This window comes from Rhinolophus sinicus, linkage group LG10 (genome assembly GCF_036562045.2).
Source record: "Rhinolophus sinicus isolate RSC01 linkage group LG10, ASM3656204v1, whole genome shotgun sequence".
NCBI classification, from domain to species: Eukaryota; Metazoa; Chordata; class Mammalia; order Chiroptera; family Rhinolophidae; genus Rhinolophus; species Rhinolophus sinicus.
In genome coordinates this window covers 103900515-103923850 of record NC_133759.1, presented here as the reverse complement: position 1 = coordinate 103923850, position 23336 = coordinate 103900515, and the positions used below count along the sequence as shown (strand labels likewise).

Here is a 23336-nt window from a genome sequence, read left to right as displayed (position 1 = left end):
ACCTCCCTGCTGAGGAATCTTCAGGGGAAAGCCCCGATTCCCCAGCTGTCATTGAGGGCTCTACACTTGGGCCCCAGTTTACTTTCCAGCATGATTCCCCACAATTCCTCGGCATGGGTCTTCTGCAGCAGACATAGTCTACTGGTGTATGGACCCCTGTCTCTGCCTGAGCACATCCCAGCCACTATCTATACCTGGATTAAGAGCCATCTCCTCTGGGAAGCTCTCACAGACCATCACATGGAAAATTTGCTTTCTGTCCAGTTTCCTGAAGCACGTCTTGTCACTAACAATCAGCAGGCAGATATTAAAATCTACCTGTGGGTGTTGGCAGTTTCATTTACCAGCGTGGGGGAGGTGGGGGTGGGGAGACTGTGCCTTGTCTTTGTGTGGTTTTTATTATTGGTATCCCGCTCTCTCCGTGATGTCCAGTGTCCACTTTGCACATGACACAGTAGGTACTTAGTAAGTGCTCGTTATTTGCTGAGTGTGTAGAACTACAAGGAGCTAAACAAGAAATACATGAAGGGTCCCGAGACAGCAGCCAAGAGGATGTCTGGAAAGTATTTGGCTCATTTAGTGGCTAATTCTGTCATTTAGTTCAGAAATCACAACCTGGCAGCCCACAGGGTACACTTGTCTCACTGCTTTTAACTGTGAATCTTGCCAACATTTGTTTCCCGTGGAAGATGGATTTTTGGCTTCTCTTTAGAAGCTGAAGTGATGGCTATGTGGGCCCACATTATCACATGGCAGTGACTGGCGGCAGCTGAAGCAGTTGCTGGCTTTGGACAGGGTGTGTGCTCGCTAGTAAACCGCAGTCTCCACTGCTCCCTATTACCCTCCACACTAAGACCAAGTGACATTGTTCACCATCCCTCATCTTCATTACCTGCGGAGTCTGTGATCTCTATTCCATATTGTGTTTTTCCCAAGTGACTTTTGTGTGTTTTGTGATAATCTAGAAATACGACAGAGTTTCATTTTTGGGGTCTGAAGCGACATGGAGAAAAAAGGATGCCCTGTGATTAGAGAGGACCTCTGTACAGATTCAGGCTGTGTCCTCAGATGTAGGCTTCTGTGCTGCTAACCTCACATGTACCAAGAATGGGGTAGACTTACAGGTTCTTGTTCAGTACCCTTTCACCTTATATTTCACAGAGCACTATTCACAGGGCTTAGTTCCTCTGAGACATGTGTTATATGATTCCCATTTTGCAGAGGAGAAAGCTGAGGTTCACAGAGGAAAGAGAAACTATTATTATTCCCATTGTATTAGGAAAAATGGAGTCAGAGAGCTCATGAGAAATCCTTAAGGTCACAACGATGGTGAATAGAAGAGCGAAACCTAATCTCATCATCTGATTGACAGTCAGGTACTTTCTGGCATTAGGAACATCCACTCGGTCTCTCATGGGCCCACTATGTCTTTGTGGCTGTTTCTCTCTCAGCAAGTCAGGGACCAAATGCCACCCCCCAAGCTCTTCACACTTTCTGCACTTGAGAATTTACAGAGCCCAGTCTGAGGTGGCAGGAGGGGAGTCACCAAATCGTTTCAGGGGTCCTCCCCCCTCACCCTTCCCTACCTCACGCTCTCTGCCATCCATTTAGCATTTCCAAGTTGTTTCCCTTTTCTGAGCATGAAAGCAGCCTTCACTCTGGGTAACAAGTTGTATAAATCACAGAGCATCTGATTCCAGAGAGATGCTTTTATCCTGCCCTCTAATATCACACACGTGGCTCCTGGGGCCCAGACAAGGAACTGGACTTATCCAAAGTCACACACTGGATTCCTGGCACAGCAGAATTAAACGCAGGTTTGTCCTTCTGGAGACCCGGTGTTCTTTTCACAGCACCATTCACTCGTTCAGCACATAATTACTGAATGCTTCCTGGGTGCCAGTCACTCTTCTAGGCACTGGGGATAAAACGGTGAACAAAAGGTGGTGTGAACAGAGCAGTGAACAGAGGTGCTGATGTGTGCTGTGAATGAAAATAAAGCAAGGTTATAGGACTAGAGAGAAACGGGTCATGGGAGGCAGTATTTTATATAAGGTGGTCATGGAACGTGGCAGCCCACCTGAGCATCAGCAAGAGGGGAAGATGGTGAGCTGTGCCACCAAAATAGTCAGGCTTGAAGCCCAGCTCTGAAGCTTAAGAGCTAGTGAGCCTGAGCAAGTCACTTCCATCCTCCAAGACTCTGTTCTCAGTAGTAGAACGGGGACAGCAGCACCCATTTCCCAGTCTGTTAGGATCAAAGGAACCACTGCATAAAAAGTGCCTGCTATGTAGGAGTCATTCAATAATGTCCCCTTCTCACTTAGTGGGGGGCTGGGGCTCAGCTTCCTAACTGATCTCTTTGCTTGGCTGTGAGTGGGGTGCAACCTACAGAGAACCCACATACCACTCTATTAGCCAGGATAGTCAGCTGGAAGACTTCTGTAGTTTAAAAGAATGAATGAGGGGCCGGCCCGGTGGCTCAGGTGGTTAGAGATCCATGCTCCTAACTCCGAAGGCTGCCGGTTCGATTCCCACATGGGCCAGTGGGCTCTCAACCACAAGGTTGCCGGCTCAACTCCTTGAGTCCCGCAAGGGATGGTGGGCTCCGCCCCCTGCAACTAAGATTGAACACGGCACCTTGAGCTGACCTGCCTCCCGGATGGCTCAGTTGGTTGGAGCGCATCCTCTCAACCACAAGGTTGCTGGTTCAGTTCAATTCCTCGAGTCCCGCAAGGGATGGTGGGCTGTGCCTCCTGCAACTAGCAATGGCAACTGGACCTGGAGCTGAGCTGCACCCTCCACAACTAAGATTGAAAGGACAACAACTTGACTTGGAAAAAAAGGCCTGGAAGTACACACTGTTCCCCAATAAAGTCCTGTTCCCCTTCCCCAATTTAAAAAAAACAAAAAAACAAAACTACAATGATTCTTAAAAAAAAAAAAAGAATGAATGAGCCAGGATTAATTAGCTGAGTTAGACTTAGTCTGTGAATACATTAGTGGGTCACAAGGCTCTGAAGTGGTTTAATCTGAGGAGTGGTGGGTGGGTGGCTACCACCAAGACGGGAGTGATGCTGTGATAGAACTTTCCAGATTGGAGCTCTGGCTTGGAATACCTAGTCCTTTTGAATTCCTTGCTGTGAGATTAGCAGTATTTCTCATCCTTTAAGTCTCAAAGTGGCTTACCATAAAGCTTACGATGGATCATAGGAGTCCTTGAAAATGAAATCTCACATACAAGAAACCCAAACAGCCCCAGTCATGCCCTCTGTGTGAAGCCTTCCCGGCCCTCCCAGCCTGCGTGTCAAGTCCTGAAACACGACTGTCTATACCGATGACTTCTGTGGCATACGGGGTGGGGAGACCAGGCCAGGAGGCACACTTCCTTCTTCACCTTAGAGCCTTCATTACTGTTTAAAATGTATTTGAAGCTCTGTGTAGGATGGCTTCTCTAATTTTAATGTTTTGGTTAAAAACATTACTTTTCCAGTGGAATAATAGTAAGTATATGCCATTTATTTCATTGTGAAGATGGTCCTGGTAAGTCTGGCCTAGTGCAATTGGTGTTGAGTTTTGTTCGTTGCGACATTGCTTTTCTGGGGAAAAAAGCTTGTTTTCAAACAAAACAATATTGTGGTGCTCATTAGTGTTCCTCACCAACTCTTTCCTGGTCTCCTCCCTCCCAGGAGCGTGGGTGCCCTTCTGGCCCCTTTGATGTTAGGTGTGATCATGTGACCAGTGCTGGCCAATCAGATGAGAACAGGAGTGCCTGTGTCCTGTGGTGGAGGCAGATGTTAAGCGAATAATTTTTGAATGACCGTGGAGCCGAGTGCTATGAGGAAAGGGATGGGTTGCCGTGGGAACTTACACAGGAAGACGGCCATAACTGCCAGACTTCTCTGTAGCGTAGCGGTCTGGGTGCAGAGCCAGAAGGATGAGACAGAATGGCCAGGTGGAGAACGAGGGAACAGCCTCTCCGAGGACCCTGAGGCAGGGAGAAGAGAGGCCTGTTCTAGGAGATGAGAGAAGGCCGGTGTGTCTGGGGGAGGGACGTGGTGAACGAGGCACCGAGGACTGCGAGGCGGGCATGGTCTTACTGTGTTGGGCCTTGGGGTCCAGGTTAACAGTTTTGGGGACGACAAATGGCAAAGTACAAGACAGGGGGGTTTCTTTTTTTTTAGAAGCCAGTATAAGTTATACTATGAATCACTCAATGAGTGCTGAGGTTAATCATAAGAGAACTGAGACCTCCTCAGCCCTTCCCCATGTGCGGGGACTTCATGGAGAATAATTTCGCAGGGCCAGTTCTCTGCCTGATGGCTTTGTGACTTTCTCTCCTTCCTAGCTCATTGCAACAGAGGTCCTCCGTCAATCACACAGGCCTGAGACCTTAGACACAGTCCCAGCTCTCTGCAAGTGAGGGAAAGGGAAGACAGTCTCTTTTTCTCTATCCGTTAATAAAACCTGCAGTTTGAGATATTTGGAGTCTCAGCTGGAATGCCAGAGGGTCTGGTAATGCCTGTTTAGAATGAGTCACACTTGGCCGGGGACCTGACTCCCTGGCATCAAAAATACGCTAAGGCTGGAGAAAACTTCCCACGACTGTAAGACTTTTTCTAGCGAGTCAATAACTTCCTTTTTCATTCTTATTTTAGTTAGCCCAGGACCCTGCAAGGGGAAACAGGTTCTGGTAGTTATAAGTAAAAGAGAGAGATTAATTGTGCAAAAGAGATGTGATAATTATTGAAGCAAAATCTAGGAAGGTAGGAAGCAAAGGGACCAGGGTTATGGATGTGGGTACCCTGGACATATTTCAGGTTAATTCTCAGAAATATTCCAGAAGTGGGAAAATGCAGGTTTCATAAAATAGGAGATCTATTATCTATCTATCTATCTATCTATCTATCTATCTATCTATCTATCTATCTATCTATCTAATCTATCAATCTATCTCTAGGATATCATACACAAAATTTTAGCAGTGGTTATCTCTGAGGGTTGGGATTATGGATGTCTGTTATATGCCTTTTGCTTGTATGTATTCTCTAAACCTTCTGTAATGAGTCAGCATGAATTTCTAATAAGAAGACATCTGTAAAGGTTATTTTACTGTTGATTAAACAACAAACGTGGAGCCCCTCAGAAGCCCTGGGGTTGGGGGTGGGGTGGGCGCCCTCTCTCTGTGGAAGACGCCAAGTGGGTGAGGGTGGAACGCCTCTGCTTGGAGGTCTTTGTGTATCCTTGGTAGCATGCTGTGTTTATTGATCTGTTTCCACACTGGGAAATGGTGGGAATAGTTCCGACTTTGCATGATTCTTGTGAGATTTAAATGAAATTATGAATGGAGGTGCAACCGGCATGCAGTATTTGCTCAGTCAAATTCCTAATAACTGTTCCCTACTTGGTGCAGAAGAAAAGACACAGCCTGGTGAGAGGCCGTGGGTGGGACAGGATGCCCTCCATTCTGGAGAAGGCATTTCTGAGACACAGTGGGGGGGGGTGTCTTCCATTGATCAGACTAGTAAGTGACATTTCAGAGGCATTTCCTTAGGTACTAGGCCTACATCTATGGCTTCATGTGCACTGTCTCCTGTAACCCTCCCCAAACCCTGGGAGCTGTGCACTGCTACCCTTGCAAAGACAAAGGACCTGAGACGTAGAGATACAAGGTAACCTGTCCAAGGCCGCAGTTAGTGCGTGGCAGACCTGGGGCTCAAATCCACGTCTGCTCGATGCCAAAACCCTGTTCTTAACTGCTGCATCTTCGTGCGTGAGCTTTAGAACCACACCGAACCGGGTGAAACTGCCAGCTCTGCCACTTGATGTGATCTTACCCATAAAGACCAAAGGTGACAAGGCATGTGAAAGACCAGTTGCCTGGCACCCAGCACCCTGGAACCACATGGTGGTTCCCTTGCTGGGTCCCCAAGAGGACATTCCCACAGCACCTGGCTCTTCTGAGGAGGTGTCTCAGAGCTACACTGCTGAAAAAGCAATTTTTTTTTTTCTGTAGCTGTCTGGATAGATTTTTAATATTTAATTAGGGAGACCTTCTGCTTGGAGAGAGGGCAGGACTTGTTATTAAATCCTCGCTGCTTGGTCTCTCTCACTTGCCCGTGGGATTATTCATTCATTTCCAGTCACACAATTTAATATCGCAACAGCTAATGGGGAGATGTTGATAATTTGTAAAACTGGTTGGTCCCGAGGCCACTGGAGAAGCTCCGTGCCTGGGCCTGATGTGAGGCTCAGGCAGATTCCCCGGAGGTGAGGGCTCCCCAGAGCCGCCTGTTCATTATCTGCAGACGCTGCCGAGTACCTTCTGAGATGCCACGTTGGGAGCCCCGAGGGTTACAAAGGCGTTCACCATACCATTGCATCCTCCAGGAGCTAGGACCCTGGGACACCTGAATGCTTTAAAGGGGTGTTCTGGTGAAATTTGTGCAGGGGAAGACATGCAGACATGGAAATGACTGTCTGGAAGAAAGAAGTTTATACTCCCAGATCCCTAGAAACAGGAAGCACGGCACACCATGCAGGGCCACTCGGGGAAGCCCCAGGGTTGGTCAGGAGGGGGGCGGGTCAGAGTGTGGCCCACGCCTTTATTGGGGTTTCCATGGGAAGGATGGGTGAGGCAGGATAGGTATGCTGGGTAAGCTTAGGATTAGAAAGTGTGAGTATTTTTGGCAGCCTCTGAGCTATAGGGGTGGATGTGGGTATCCTAGTTATGCTTTCCCCAGCCCGGGGGGTGATTTCGGGCAGAGGGAACACTTGGTGTGTGAGAGTTAGAAAAACGAGATGGTTGGGGTGTGAGGTCTACATTGGTTGGTGTGTGTATGAAAGCACACTTGCAGTGGAGTCATTTGCTATCCCCGGAAATTAGCTCTGGGAGAGGCAGTCTCCCAGATGTCCAAGCATCCAGAATATAGAACATAAGAAAACACCGTCAATGGAGTTGGGGTCTGCAGTCAGTCAGATGTTGATACTGCCTCCTTTGGTATTTCCTAGCTGGGGCATTGGGCATGGACATCCGCGGGGCCCCATTTCACGTACTCAGCATCTGTCCCCAAGATGACTGGAGAGCGCCAGCCTGTAGCCTGTAGCTCAGCTCGACCAGTGGGGTCTCTGCATGAGCAGGCAGAAGGGCCTTTGTAAAACAGTCTCACAGGACACATAGTGAAGTTGCGTCTAGTACGGGACGGGCACTTTGACAGGTAGTGTGATTGCAATGCTGTGGTTCTTGTTCCCAGTGAGGTGACTGTTTGGTGCCTGAGGGACTTGGAATCCCAGTTGCAAATATAAAATAATAACTGAGAAGTGCAGCAAGGGGGAGCTATTTGGTGCTATGGGAGGGAGTGGCGGGGCCTCAGGGTACAGTGGAAGCAGTCAGGGACGGCTTCTCTGAGGAAGTGACGGCGGCCCTGAAACCTGAAGGCATTGAGAGCCTATTAGATAGGAAGGAAGGTGAGTGTGTGTGTGTGTGTGTGTGTGACATTCTTAGTCGCGAGGGAAGATGAGGTGGAGTTTTCAGGAACCTCCTGTGTAGAGGCTCCGTCTGGGGACAGAGAAAACAAGGTGTTCAAAGGAGATACATCTGAATATCTCCCTCCCTCTAAAGCCTTTAATGGCTCCCCATTGCCTGCAGGGGAAAGGCCATGCTCTTTAATAAGGCATTCAATGCCTTTCACGATCTGCTCCCTGCTTAGCTTTCGCGTGTTGTCTGTTGCTTCTCTCCCACCCACTGCCACCCTGCCACGTACACACCCACTCTCTGCAACTACTTGCAGTTCCCCCAACACGACTTCCTGGGTGACACTGTCATACCTTTGCACATGCTCCTGCCTCCACCTGGTGCCTGAGCTCTTTCCCTTCTGCTGGGTGACTTCCTGGGCTTCTTCACATCTATGCGTTGTACTGCACACAGCCAGGGGACACCATTTAGACTACAGTGTGAACGGTGCCTCCTGGAGTGGTATAGCCTTTCACAAAATGTCACCTCAGGGCTGCTTCCCCTCAAGTGCAAGTTTTTCTGTCTCCCCCAGACAGCATCGGTATGACAAGATCCCTCCCCTCCAGCGTCCGGCACGTTGGATGGTGGTACAGACAGGCTTTCTGTCTCCCTTGATCTTGGGCTCCTTGAGGGTTTGGCAAGTTCAGTCACTCACTTGATAAATATGCACAGAGCGCCTATTCTGTGCCAGGGAGTTCCAGGGGCCAGCAAGACGGTCACAAATAATCGTACAGAGGAATATGCAAGTATGAATTGTCTTAAGTGCTGCAAAGGAAGAGTGGGGCAGTAAGGAAATAAAACCAAAGGAAGGAAACCCATTTGAGTCAGAGGGAAGGAGAGTCTGCAGACATGTGAGCCGAAGCGTAAAAGTGAGTGTTAGGAAAAGAGTTTCAGGGAGAGGGAACAGCATGTGCAAGGACGATGAACTCAGCCTTTGGAGCAACTCAGTGGAGGCCAAGTGGCAGAACAGCATGACCAAGGGACGAAGTGGTGTCAGGTGAGATGGCAGTTGGTCAGATCTGTCCACTTTGGGTTTTTATCTTTACAGCAATGGGAAGCAGAGGTCTCCAGTTTATAATTGCCCCAAACTGGAAACGCACCCATCAACAGTGAAATAAACCACACTGTTCACATATTCACACGATGAAATGCTACACAGTGATGTGAATGAATTAACAGCAGCAGCATTTAACAATACGGATGAACGTAGAGTGCAAGTAAAATGAATCTCTGCTCTTAGAAGTCTGGATAGCGGTTATCCTTGGAAAGTAGTTACTGGACTGGAACAAAAAGAGGGCTTCAGGGGTGCCGTAACGGTCTTTTTTATTCTAAATCTGGGTATTGGTTACATGGGTTCTGGTGCATATTATATTTCAAGAAGAGGTTTGTTTTTTGTTTGTTTGTTTGAAGTAGATGCAGAAAGACCTGCGAGGAGAGTGTTGCGACTGGCTGAGATGACGTTGACTTCGAAGGAGACCAGTAACGGGCGGTTTGGAACCTGTCTGGCAGGGAGTCCACCAGTCTCGCTGCTGTAGGGGAGGCCGTGTGTGAGGGAAGGGGACCGAGAGGAGACACGGAAGATTTTCCAGGCTTGAACAGTTGGATGCGTGGTGGAACTGTCCTGCAGCGGAGGCTGGAAGAGAGTTGTGTCACGCTTCTCTTTGTAACCCTGGCCCCAGCAATGGGGCTCTTACGGGGAGTGGGCTTGGTTAATGCTGACTTTGGCTATTTTGAGTCAGTAACCTGAAGAACGGTGCCTGGAGAACAGCTGGTTAGCCCCCTGGTGTTCCCCACTTTTCATCTTCTTAGGCTGGTTCAGAGTTATTTATTCTCCAAATGCAACAGCTTCTTGCAGGAGGGTTCATGCGTGTTTGTCAAGTGAACAGAACATATCTACTCCCCTTGTGGTACAAAACCAGGGTATGTGCACAGGCGCATATGTGTAATGGGTTCAGATGTTCCTGATCATTCTAGATGTGGAGAGAAGAGGAAAGGACATTTAGAGAGAGCCTCTCCTGCCAGTTGCTGTCTCCAGTGCGTTTCATACCCTGTACTATACGTGTATACTCCTTAAATTACCTCGCGAGGATTGTGTTATAAATACCCATTTTCTAGGTCATTAGGGCTTGGCTATTCGTCATCTGTGACAAAGTTGGAATTGGAACTGTGTTTGGTTTTGGTTGTGTCTCCCTGCTTCTGTCTGATCAGGGATGCATGTTTGGGGATCCACAGTGACGGAGGGTGATGAAGGCCAACACCCACCTCAGTCTCCAGGATGACAGGAAGGAACCCTGGTACTCAGAAAGTCCTCAGCAGTCTCTAAGAAAAGAGCAGCGCTAAGGTTCTGTTTTGCCATTTAAAAAACAACAACAGTCACCCATAATGTCTCTTTATAGGATAATAAAAATGAACCATCTGTGGTTCATTGGGAAATGTCTCAGGCTTATTAAAAATATATGAATTTTTACTTTAAGAAGAGGATGGCTGTGTTATTCAAAATTGTAAGCCAAGATGTATTATCTATTATTAATTTATTTTTAATAGACATCTTTCTTATAGATTAGCATTCTAATTACTTCTGAAAAAGTGGGCAGCAGTGAGGCAAGGTTTCCAATTAAAATTGTCGCGAAGATAAATTGAGGTCTTTGGCTGAGACCTCTTCAGCCTTTTGTCCTTTTCCCCATCTGGGATCAGTGACACATTTCATCCTGGGGGGGCCAGGCCGGATTCTCATCTGTGCTAGATCTGTCCCCGGTGTTGGAGGTTCTCCTCGGGGGTGAACTGGCTTGCTTCCCACCATGGTTTCTGCAAAGACACCTTCCGAGAGCCACACAGGTGGAGGTGAAGCCACCAGGGCAGAACTGCCTCTGGTCTGCCTCTTGCTACTTTCCCTTCTCTCAGTTGCCCGCCCTTCCCAAGGCCCCTTACCTTCCTGCTTGCAATTCCTTCCCGCAAGCAAAACCCAAAAAGGACCTGCCGCAGTGACCTCAGCTCCCAGTATCTGACAGGAGAATTCATGGCATCTTTCAAAAATTTGATACAATTGAAAATTTCAGGATTTATAGTTTGACTGAGGCTCATTCATGTCAATTCAAATCAGATCATGTTGACAAAGAGCCTTCTGTAGTCAGATGTTTGCATCTGTGAAGTTGGAGAAGTGACAAGAGTTGGATGCTGTGCCCAAGGAGTTTGGCTTGAATTTCGTACCTGTCACACACAATTGCATCACCTGCCCAATGGTGTTTCCTTGTGTGGGAAGGACACTCACTTCTCAGGGCCTTCTAGGGGGTCAGGTGCATACCCAAGACATGGCACATAGTAGGTATGCAGCAGGAAGGGAAAGGTGGGGCTCCTCTCCCTTCGCCTCCTGTCTATTCCTGGGTGAGGAGGGTGGGGTGGTGGCCTGAGCTCTGGATCACCCTGCCTGGGTGTCAATCTGGCGCCGTCTCTAAGGGACAATGTGTAGGAGGGCTGGCCATCCCTGGGGAGGCCAGCATAGGCCAAAGAACACCGAACACATCCTGCAACTCCTGGTTCCCATTCTCTGGGCTTCAATTCCTTCTGCAGGAAAGAGGGGCATGGTGGTGGGGGAGCAGGAGCAGTGGATTTCTACTGTTCTAGCCTTGGGCAGTTCTCTGTATTTTTAGTTCATTAATCAATCATGGATCTAGTTTCCAGAAACTTCTCTAGTCACCTTGAACCTATGCTATTTTCAATTTATATTAATTTCCTCTTGATATACCAAGTTTCATTAAGTTTATTAGTTTTGGGTAAGTTAAACTTCTTTTAATCAGTTCTAGTTTACCTCTTTTAATCTAATTTTAGTACGTTACGGATTTGTTCAACCTTCATTTATTTGTTTAACAGGCCTAGAAGCATGTCCATATTCAGATTTTAGGAAGGGGAAGATTATATAAAAGAAGTTTAATGAATTCCTATGTAAAGACACGCTGAGTGCTTTCTCATTTGTTAATCTTTTATCTTCCCAGCAATTCTGGGAGGTGTTATTAGTATCCTCAGTTTGCCATTGGATAAACTAAGTCTCGAAAAGCCTAAGTGACTCACGCAGGGTGAGTGTAAGTGTTTGTACTGGGATCTCTCTGATCGCACAATGTTGCTTGCACGGTGTTGCAACAGAATGTCGCAATGGTGTAATGTGCGCCCAGCTTCTTTCTGCCTTCCTTATCCTCTTTACACATGCGAGAGACGGAAGTTGATATTCCTGGAGTTGCTCAGTGTGGATTCTTTGCTTCTCCTGACCAGTAGGATTTTTTAAAAGCATCCTTGCCTTATGCGAAAAGGCTTGGCAAAGGCATGGAGTGGAGACTCGAGAGGAGGGGTCCTCCAGGGCTCTCGTCTAGCTGCCTGCTTCTTTCCTGTTGCACCGGCCTTGGTGGGATCTCAGTTGAGAAAATGCTGTGACTGCTGCAGGTTAACGCAGACCTGGCTGAGCAGCAACCCGTACGTTTAATACCACACATATTTAACTGCATCTAGCCAATGAGGGCGTTGCATGTTTCAGGATCTTTACTTAGGTGGTTCTTGGGGAAAATCGAGGGCATGTGTATCAAGCATTTTTGAATTATGTCTCTATTAGTATCTGTGAATGTCTCCCCAGGGAGGCCAGGAAAGCTCTATTAGCAGAGCAGTTTAAAACAGGATTGGAGGAAGCAGTGGGGGAATATCCCATAGGGAACGATAATTATAAACAACACTTCCATGTAAACAGGACTTAATGGGTTTTCTATATTGAATTCCAGAGAGTGAGACTCTTGAGTGGGTGTCTCAGCACCCACTCCAGGGCTGTACCCCTGAAGTGCTGGGAGCTGAGGCAGAGGTTCAGTGGGCCCTGCTGGTTCCCTGGGCACCAGACGCCTCTCAGACTATAACTCTGCTGAGCTGTGGGCAGCATGATGATAATGGCATTGTTGTGTGACCTTGAGGAAGTGACCTTGGGCAAATCACTTCCTCCCTTTGGGCCCTTACAGAATATTTATTGAGTTAGCACTGAGCCAAATATTCTCAGCCCATTCATTTCAATTAATCCAACATCCTGCAAGGCAGGTTATATTACCTCACTTTACAGATTGGGAAACTAAGTCTCATGGAAATTAAATACCTTCCTCAAGGTCATTCGTCAACAAAGGGGAGAGCTGGGGTTTAAATTCTGGCTTCTGACTCCAATTCCAGGGTTATTTCCATGGCTCCAGATCATCTCCATGCTCTTTAGGGTCTTGTCAAGCTAAACATTCTATGAAATATACTTTTTTGACGCCAGAGGCTTGGTGATCTCATCTTGGCTTTTGCAACACTCCCTTCACTTATTTTGACTCTAGCAGCCATGGAACAGAAATATCACTCATTAGTTGTGTGTGTGCTGATGGTTCCAGCGTTCTAGGGGTTATAGCTTGGCCCAGTGCACACATAAGGAATTCTAACTGATGGTTGGTTGTCGTGGTGATGGTGCCACAGAGAAATGCTGTGGCCCTGGCTGGGTCACATGCCTTCTGTCCACCTTGGAAGCAAGTACATCATGGGACATGAAGACTTCAAGGTTAGACAGACCTTACATGTCACTCAGTGGTTTTCAAACTCCTGTAAAGGCAAGGACGTCTTTAATGAAAGGAAATTTTGCTGGGAGGCTAAGTATGTAAGAGAGATGCTGGATTAGAGCAGGAGATCAGAAGGCCGTTTTCCTTCCCCACATCCCAGGAGGGGATTTTTGCAGATAACCATGTAGAAACTACTGATATGATTCAAACTGCTCATTTTCTAGTTGGCCAGGCGGAGTCCAGAGAGGGTCACTGATTTGCCTGAGGCACAGGACTGAGTGGAGGCCAGGCCTACTGATATGCCCCCCAGGGCGCTTTTCTTACTCATGTAGAAGTGGCAAGGACGGTGCCAGGGTGGGGGCTTGAGAGAATCCCCAGGTTCTTTGCTTTGCGCAGGGATGATCACTAATTTGTCCATTCATCCATCATTCACCAGTTTTCACTAGGTGTCTACCTGTCAAGTATGAGCGCTTGCTCTATTCTTGGACTATCCTCTGAATTACCCAGAGCAGGCCAGAGGGGAACAGCACCTTCTGGGAATATTTGGGGTGTGTATTAGGAAGAGAATAGCGAGGTTGGAGAAGAAGCTGGGCTTTGGAGGAAAACAAAGGCCCACTGGAGAGGAGCAAGAAGTAACTCTGTGTACGGTGTGGGATGTAGCACCTTTGCTGGTGAAGATGGAAGCCTTTGTTTTGGGCCCCAGTACATTCCAAGGTGGGAGGAAGCTTTGGAGATCAATCCGTGGGCTCGCCATTCAGTGGTTATTTCTTCCTTCAGTCAACCCTTCCTGAGCATGTCCTGTGTGTCGGGCATGAGCTGCGCAGGATGTGTGGAGAACAGGGCAGACAGAATCACTCTCTCCATGAGGTAGCCCCTCCCCACATCTGTCCTTTGTCTGCAGGATAAAGGCGCCCATTCATTTGTTCACTCACTCAATGAACGTTTGTTCCTGGTTCCAGACCCAGCTGTCTTCCTAAAGTTGATTCCCTCAGGAAGCACAACTTAAAGTGATTAAAATCATCTCCTCTCTAGCTTTTAAGAGTAGCTAACAATCTAAGCCAGTATACTGTGTGAGCACCATACGTAACGAAAAATATTTTACTCAGGCTCATCACACACAAATTCACTGACAAAAGGATTGCCTAAGCAGGGATCTGTGTTTCAAGAGTAATTCAAGGTCAGCCTGTAGAAGAAATGGAACGCAGGTAAGTTTTGATGGAGATGGATTAAAAGCAGGGAAGTCAGGCAGAGAATGAATGGAAAGAAAGCCCCCAGGAGCATAAGAGAGGTTTGGAGCCCTGGAGCTGGGTAGAGAGAAGGTGAGGGGCGCAGGGAAGGTGACGGCAGGGTGGAGGAATCCATGGACAGCTTTGACTGTTTAATCTTTGAACGTTGACTTGAAGGAAATAAAGGAACAATACTGTAGTGCTTACTCATTTCAAGAGCATTGGATCAATGGAGACTGCACTGAATGTACTGAACGAATGACTGTGTGTGACCCGGAACTCTATTTCAGCAAACCTGAAATGCCCAGCCCGAGACATGCCTGAAGAAGTAACGAGACAGACTGTTCTTTACTGGCAGCTTTGTGGACATGGAGACAAAGGTTGGCTTCCTCCCTGCGCCTGGTTTTGTCTGGGGGATGGAGTTCTGGCCACACAGCTCAAGTGCAAGGTGGGCTGCCGGGACTGCCTTCCACAGCGTGGAGTCTCTAGAGATCAAAGCACAAAGAGCAGTTGGTAAACTACGGATTAGCTAAGCTGACTCCCAGATGCCAGTGATTATATGATGTAATGTACTGGGCATCCAGGTGGACCACGGAGGTTCAAGGGCTGGCCTCAGACCTGGCTAAGTCTCCTTCCTGTCACTGCCTCCCCCTTTCTCTCTCTTGTTTACCTCTTTCTTCTCTGCCACTTCTGACCATTTTTCTCTTCTCTTCTACCTCTCACCTTCCTATTTTATTTCTCCTCTTCTCCTTTCTCTCCAGTTTCTTCTGAAATTGAAAACATTATGGACTGTCTAAGCAGGTTTATTTTCTTCCTTAAGTTGATTTTACATTCACTTTTCTTACCATAAAATCAGGGGGCGATCCTTCTGTGTTGATACCCAGGAATAGGCATCGTTATCTTTAGTTCTGAGCACTGTTGTCACAACAGTGCTCAGCCCTGGGGGAAAAGTGGGATTGGGTTGTGGGTGGGGGAAGCTATGGGCACTTGTGCTTTGTATTGTAAGGGATTGTTTTCAAAAGCGAGAATTCCTTTATGTACGACTGTGTCATTCCATTGCAAACGTGTTTTTACAAATAAGATAAGTTGAACAATTTACATTTCTTTTTCTCCGAAGAACCTCAAACCAGTTATATACAGTTGCTTTGGCGCATGTGTGGCTCTCTCTCTTTCTCAGAATCTATGATCTTGGATAGAAAAAGAAATTTTAAAAAGTTTGTCATGCTTGCTATGACAGACTGCAAAACACCAGCTATTCTGTACCAGCAAATCTCGTGTGTCTGGGCGCTGGATTTTAGGAGGTTTTGTCAGCTGCAGGATGGGTTTGGGGGAGAGTGTGCAGGTAGCCACTAACCTGGAGGCAGCCCCATTTTGTTGGTCAGGCTGTGGTTTCCAGGCCTGGGCAGCTCTGGATGCCCCTCTGAAACCCAAAGGACTGGGAAGGCTTCTGAACAGAGTGTGTTCTCCTGTTTGGAGGGGAGGGGACGTCCTGGCTGTCCTCTCGCTGGTCATACACGTAGAGAAGTTTCAGAGACAGAGCTGGGAGCCCACACGGAGCAGGAGACAGGGTTGTACTCATGGGGATGAACGGTCTAGGGGAACCCCTCCCATGTACCTTGAAAGAGGTACACCCTGGGAACATCCTAAACCTTGACAGCATAAAAATGATAATATAATGAACAGATTTGGTAGGTGGAGAGAAAAATGGGAGAAGTGGAGGAAGTAAAAGTGTCCTTGCCTTCCGATATTTCAGAGAAGGAGGGCAGTAGACACTGCTTCAAGCCATATTTAAGTAATCAAGGATTAAGTGTACCTTATAAAGTATAATTGTATCTACAGAAGAATTAAAAATAACTAACCAAATCCAGAGATAGAAAGAAGAAAAAGAGAAAAGTCTGGGTCTAATATTGTAAAGGAGTAATCCACTCAAGCTGATTTGTTTATTCAGTGGTAGGTGGGTGTCCGAACCATGTGTGTTTGTGTGTGTGTGTAAGCAAGGCCAGGCTCTAGGGAGAATCCATTCCTTGCCTCTTCCAGCTTCTGGTGGCTGCCAGCACTCCTTGGCTTGCAGCCACCTGACTTCAATTATTTCCTCCATCTTCACATCACCTCTCCTCTTCTGTGTGCCTAATCTCTGCCTTCCTCTCTTTTATTACACTCATGATGGTTGGACACATAGGACCCAACCAGATAATTCAAGATAATATCATCTAAGATCCTTAACTTAATCACACCTGCAAAGAACCTTTTTCCTTATGAGGTGACATGTACAGGTTCCGGGGATGAGGCCCTAACATCTTTGGGTGGCCATGATTCCGCCCACTACAACCTAACTGTATGATGTTATGAGAACTTTACCAGGAGGAATCATACAAATATTTGATGCATAGAAATAGTCCTATTCCCTGTGCTCCATGCACAGTTTAAGTGCAAGTTTTGCTGCATTTGGACAATGTATTTAGAAAGTGCTTTCGAGTGGGACTCAGAAAGACTTTGAGTCTTAAAATTGTCACTTCCTAGCCATGTAGCCTTGAAGTCAAAGCTCTAGAGCCTCAGTTAAAAAAACAAACAAACAAACAAACACACACACTATAAAATCAGTTCAATAATAATATAAGATCCTTATTATCTCATGGAAATTATTTTGCTGTGCAGGTCAAACACTAGATAGTCTATGAAGTCCTAGACAAGCACTTAGTCCATAAGAAATGGGTAAAGCTGTATATGTGTGTGTCATCGGCCTCATGTGAACCATATTTCAGATTTGTTGCCATTCAGTGGACCCAGCAAACTTCTGGAGTAATACCACATGTGAGTCTCACTACTTCCATCAGTGCTTTGACCTGGAATAGTGACTGTCCTCTGAAGTTACCGTGGCAGGGCCAGGAGACATGATGCTTTGGTACTTCCCCATCTACCACTGTGTTTCATCGGTACAACAGCAATATGTAGCATTATGACTATTGTTATGAGTTCCTTGTGTCACCAAAAAGATAGGTTGAAGTCCTAATCCTGGTACCTGTGAATGAAACCTCATTTGGAAAGAGGGTCTTTGCAGATGTAACCAAGTTAAGACGAGGTCATTCGGTGGGCTCTAATACAATATGACTGGTGTCCTTATAAAAAGAGGAAAGCACCATGTGAAGACAGAGACACACAGAGAGGAGTTGGCCATGTGAAGATGGAGATAGGTGGGAGTTGTGCTGCCACAGCTGAGGAATACCTGGGGTTGCCAGGAACTGGAAGAGACATGGGAGGGTTCTCCTCCAGGGGCTGCCAAGGGAGCAGAGCCCTGTCAGCTCCTTGCTTTTGGACTTACAGCCTCCAGAACTGTGCATGAATACACTTCTCTTGTTATAAGCCACCCAATGAAGTAATTCATTGCAGCAGCCCTAGGAGATGAATGGAACCATTATCCTCACTTCTCTATGTTTACAAATGGGAAAAGTGAAAGCTAGAGAAGAAAAGGGACGCACCCAAGTCACACAACTGATAAATGGCACATGCAGGATTGGACCCAGCTCTTTTGACTTTGGGCCCAATATCTATACCATTTCAAAATTACTACTGAAAAATAAAATAAGAATGTCAAGGGCCTAAGAAAGATTACTGATGGGTTCTTCAGAGATGTTCCAACTGCTCTCCTTAGAATGACTATGTCACATTTGTCCCAATGTATTTGGTAGGAAGTGGTATTTTCCCCTCAGTACTCAAATAAGTGAACAGAGTTTCCCACATCACATACTCATTAAAAATAGCATTTTGGAACATATCTTGAACTCTATGTATAGTATAGACATAATAACCAACCATATCTGGAGCTAGCTTACTTGTTGAAGCACTTGCTGTCCAGGAAAGAGGGCGAAATTTTAGAGAAAAATACCTCCTCGTTGCTATTGCTGTGTCTGTCAAAATTTTATGTAATGGCTCTAAGCTTGTCTTCTTCCTTATATAAAGGGAACAATGACATCTACTTTCCAGTCTTATTTAAGTTTTTTCTTAGTGTGTTTTTTTGAGGGTTACATTAGCTCATGTATATAAATGCACCTGGCACTAAACCTGGGACATTGTAGGTGCTGAATAAATGTTAATCCCTTCGATCACCAAGGGTTACTGAAGGCAGTCCCAAGCATATGTTCTCTACATTTCACCTTAATCCCCTCATTGCTATAACATTAAATGAATAACTAACATCTTCTGTGGTAATAAAACCAAAAGCTGTAAGCTTGAGCAGCTAAGGTAGGCGAGGGAGATGGATACTTCTGAATATGGAAAGGAAGAGTGGGGTAACATTTCCACTGCATCTTTAGTCTTATAAGGCAGTAAGTAGCTCTGGCATTAATTTATATTCTTGGGGGTATCTGCTCGGAAGCTCTGAGCAGGGTAGAACATGTTCTCCTGGGACCTGGTGGGGAACAGGGCCTTTGTGCATTTGTTATGGACTGGCAAGCTGAGCAAGGAGTTTTACAAGAGCACATCTGAGGGACCAAGGGCCAGGAAGGGTCTGTATGTACACATGGAATACTCTCATAGACTGTTAGATTTCAGGTGGTTTTTAAGAAATAAAAAGGGTTCTGAATGTGCTTCAGTTTTCAAAACCTCAAGGAAACACAATCATAGACTCCCAGAAACATAGATTCACTACCTTTTAGCTAAAGCATAAAGAGCTCTTCCTTACACACAGGCCTAAGATAGAACAGAGGAAGGGGAGCTAGACCTGCTGAAACAGGGATGAAGGGTTCAGAGCCTACCCTACACCCCCATCACAAAACTTAATACAAAGAAACCTTCGGGTCACTCAAGAATTCCATGAAGCAGAGATAGAAAATCATCAATATTCTCCAAAGGAAACTGAGATCCAGATGATTTGACCAAAGTTAACCAGAGATAGATCATTGACAGAAACCAGAGCTCATCCAGCCACATAATCCTGCACTTCAGTCTCCAGTCAACCTCAGCTTTTGTTGGTATTTTAGCTTGCTATCCTTTGTCTGCCAATATATTTCATTATTATGTAAGGTTATGACATGTAACACCTCTTTGAAGAGAAATTCTGTCTACACTATGTAGTTATGGAAGAATATACATCGAATACACATTGTTTATACACTGCATACACATTGAATATACAGTGTTGGAGTCTGGGCTTATTTAAAGTATTGCTCTTCAAAATCGGAATCTTTCCAGGAGTCTCCTTTTATGTAATAAGAATCATATAGAAAAACTATGTTCTATCTGGAACAAAATCTGAGGAGGAAGAAAATACTCTTCATTTATTCAGGTCCTTTAACTTTAGAAACCGAACCACTGACTTTCTAGTCATTAACAGTGTGGTTAACCTGAATTTTTGACTACATTCTCATTAAGGAATAGAAGCTAAAGTCACAGCTGATGAGGTGGTTTTAGAGAAAGGGTTCTTATGAGGGTTGAAATTTAAGGGTTGGAGAAAGGAATTGACATTTGTTAAATGTCTTCTAATTGTCAGGCACTGTGGTTAGTATTTTACTAAAGTTTTACCATCACAATCTTCCCAAGTACTTTTTCAAGTTAATCAGTATAATGACTTTTAAAAGTCATTGGCTTCAATGAACAATATAGTTATCAGATATTTTGAGAAAGGACTGTGATGTATTGTGCTAGTCTCTCACAGCTAGTAATCCATCAAGACTCACACGCACAAAGGGTCTGAAGAGACGGTGCCTTACCCCCCTTAAGCCCGACCACTCTGCAGACGCGGCGTTTCAGCACCACGGACAGCGCTACCACTGGGGCATCATGAGCAAGGCAGGGATCAAAACCGCTCAGATTTAGCCGGGCTTTTTAAAAATCTCTCGGGTCTCCGCGCTACTTTCCTTGCATTTTCTAAACTACTCTCACCCAGCCTAAACCGAAAAACACACATTTATATAAAACAGAGAGGTCTGAAGGTTCACTTACCGTCTGACAAGTCAATCAGCCCGAGGTAGTGCAAAAGTTTCAGAGAGGAGCACACGACCACCACTATTCCCAAGGTCTGCAGCCCCTCCGACTCCCCCTCTGCCCACATCCTCTCGGAACACGGACGCACCAGCAAGACGCCAGGCGGGCATTGGAAGCCAGAAAACCAGGCTTCCAAGCGCCCTTCCTGCTGTTCTCCTAAGTGCTTGGTTTATTTTCACCGGTCTTCTTCCTCGCCCTCCCTCCCTCCCTCCCACTCCCCCCATTCCCTCCACCTTTCTCCTCCTCCTAGCTGGTAATCGCTGTGTTGTTTTATAGTAATCTTTACTTTTATTTCCTCTTCTCCCAAGGCAATCTCCCCAGAGGTTTAACCAACGCCTAAACATCTGCTATCTGAGTGTAACCATAATAGGCAGTGTCTCATGACATTTTCTCTTTGAGACTCAGAGGGAATTTGTGTGAGTGTAGACTATTTCAAAGACATAGGAAGAGGCTTACTACTTTCAATCTGAGATAAACTTAGAGGTGCAGGCTATTTTCCAAAGGGACAATAATTTGTACTTCTTCACTAAAAAACTAATCAAGCTTACATATTCTGGAATACAGGTGGTCCCTGTTTGACATCACAAAGTGTCGCTGGAAACTGTATTCCCAAGAAAGTAATTGCAAACTGGGTTGAGTACACAGTTATATTTGTGTTGGGGCAGGTTTCATACCAGTAGCAGAAATCATTAAAAGCAAAACTTAATGAGCAACACTTATGGAAATAAAGAAAAACAAAGCAAAACAAACAACAACAACAAAAAATAAACAAGGAAGCAAAAGCAATGCTATTGGTGTGTCCTGAGGTTCCAGGCTCTGTGGCAAACTTGACAGTCTTCCTACCCTGAATTGTCAGCAGTGAGCCTGGTGGGGAAGAGTGGCCAACATGAGGAAGAGAGATTGGAGACTTAGGGTCATAGAGGCCTGTCTGGGAAAGTGCCTTGATCTCCATGAGGCCCAATTTCCTCTTCTGTGAATAAAACTACCTCAAGTAAGGGAACCAATGGCAAATGTGAGGCTACAATGCACCTATCAAAGGCTGGTCTCAGGTTCTGAGAATACATGTTGGTGGCAGCAATCTGGGGAAAAGACATTCTCATGAATTGGTGGTAGGAATGGAAATTTGTACCACCTCTTGGGAGGGAAAAATATATATACACTATTTGATCCTGAAATTTCATTTCATTCACAGAGATGCCTACTTATGTGCATAAAAATATATGCATCATTTGTTTATAACAGCAAAAGGCTGAAAAAAAATATGCTCATCTGTGAGGAAACATTAAATAAATTATAGTGCATGTATGAAAGGAATACTATATAGTCATTAAAATTATACAACACATTTATCTTTTCCTGGAAGAATACTGAAAATATATTAAAGTGAAAAAAGTAAGTTATTTAGTACATTACCGTTTTAATTTTGGAAAGGGACACACACACACACACACACACACACACACACACACACACATGCTGGAATATCCACAATATATTTCCAGAAGGATACACTGATAATTGAGAGTTAGTTTTCTCTGGAGAGAAGAGCTGAGATTTTGGGGTCAGAAGGAGACCCACTGTTGAAATGTTCTCCCAGGTATGTGTGTAATCAGTTTTAAACAACAATAGTAACTAAATGTGAATGCTGGTCTCTCCTTCCTTTCCTCCTTTGTGATAGGGGGAGACAGTCTACATATGTGAGTGAGACTCAGGAAACGCTTGTCTTCTCTGCCTGCACCTCCCCTGCTGGTTCTATATATCAGCCTCCTGGACAGTGGTGTCTTGGAGCCAGCCTATTCCAGCTTGTGAAAGCTGATTGGTAAATTTTCAGGAAATCAGCAGGGCAGTTGTTAAGTCTTTGGTGGCATGAGATCAGCCACAATAGGGGTATTTGCACTATGGAAATTGGCAAACATTGCACTTGAGTACACCAGTTTACCAGGACACCAGTCTGCCATTCCAGATCCCAGCTGCCCTGAAGGAAACCTGATTAATTCACATGTCCAGAGGTGTTCCTGACTTACCGAATCTCCTCTCTTCTGGAGCTCTAGTAAGTATAATATTTAACCTAGTAGGCTTAGGGGATTTCAGGGAAAGCCAGACATGAGGAAGTAAATTAGAGCAGAGAGAATTCCAAGTTTCTGCTAAGTCAGTACTTTATTCTCTTGGCTTCTCTAGCCTGTACCTCTCCTGGTTTCTACCTGCTCCTTCCTCTCTCTCTACTGCTTCTTTCCAACAATTCTCTGCTTTCTAAGACTGGTGCTATCCCTGACTCTTTCCCACCTCTGCATTGTTCACCTTTGCAAGCTTATACGTGCTCACTGCTCTAGAGATCAGCTCTGGGCAGATGTGCTCTGGTCTCAGCCACCTTGCTGTCCTATATTTTCACTTTTTTGCCCTATTTCACCTCACATACAACATTCCCAGGGCAGTCCCACAAACAGGTATTAGATGCAAGCCAGGTGCCAGGACCTAGACTGAATCCCTTGCTGCTTTCTGGAATTTCTGGGAATGAATGACACGGGAAGGAGGAGTAGCATTTCCCATTCTGCCTTGATGTCACCATGTAAAGACTTAAACTATTCCAAGAATTCTGGCCTCAAAGGCAAGTCCTGTCCTGATGGTCTCCTAACCCTGAACTTCAGGAACACCCACCTTTCAGGTGAGTTATCTAAATTGCCATCAGACAGACTTAACTGCTATGATTTTCTAGAAAGTGTGGGGTGCATTACACAGGCGATCTCCCTGAATTCTCCACCATATCTTTGGAGGTATTGCCACTTTTCCTCCCCAAGAAAATCGAGGGAAATTCAGGTCTCCTAGGTAGCGGGTGTCTGGGTGTCGCACGCAGGTCTACCTGCCACCAAAATCCATGCTCTCCCCATATATCCAGCTGATAAAAGTTTGGCACTTGTGAGAAATTCATGAATTGCTTCTTACAGAAACTACCTTTCTTTCCCATCACATTTCCATCCAGCACCATGTGGAATCTGCACAATTCTTCCCTCTACATATAACCTCCTTTAAAATTTTTATTGAAGTTCCCTCTTTCACTTGATGAGAAATTTT

General features: G+C 45.7%; 1 protein-coding gene across 9 annotated transcripts in view; it reads right to left on the bottom strand.

Moving 5' to 3' along the window:
- The window catches only part of KCNIP1 (potassium voltage-gated channel interacting protein 1), a 267824-nt gene that overhangs the window by 21685 nt on the left and 222803 nt on the right, over window positions 1–23336 (bottom strand). For 2 of the 9 annotated variants that reach the window (XM_074313883.1, XM_074313884.1), the window contains exon 2: window positions 3869–3985. The exons of 6 other annotated variants lie outside the window; for them this stretch is intronic. In XM_074313883.1, the coding sequence (XP_074169984.1) occupies window positions 3869–3985 (117 nt within the window). Of the gene's footprint in view, window positions 1–3868; window positions 3986–20225; window positions 20249–23336 lie in introns of those variants that run through there. One more of the 9 variants, XM_074313885.1, reaches the window with a different exon arrangement.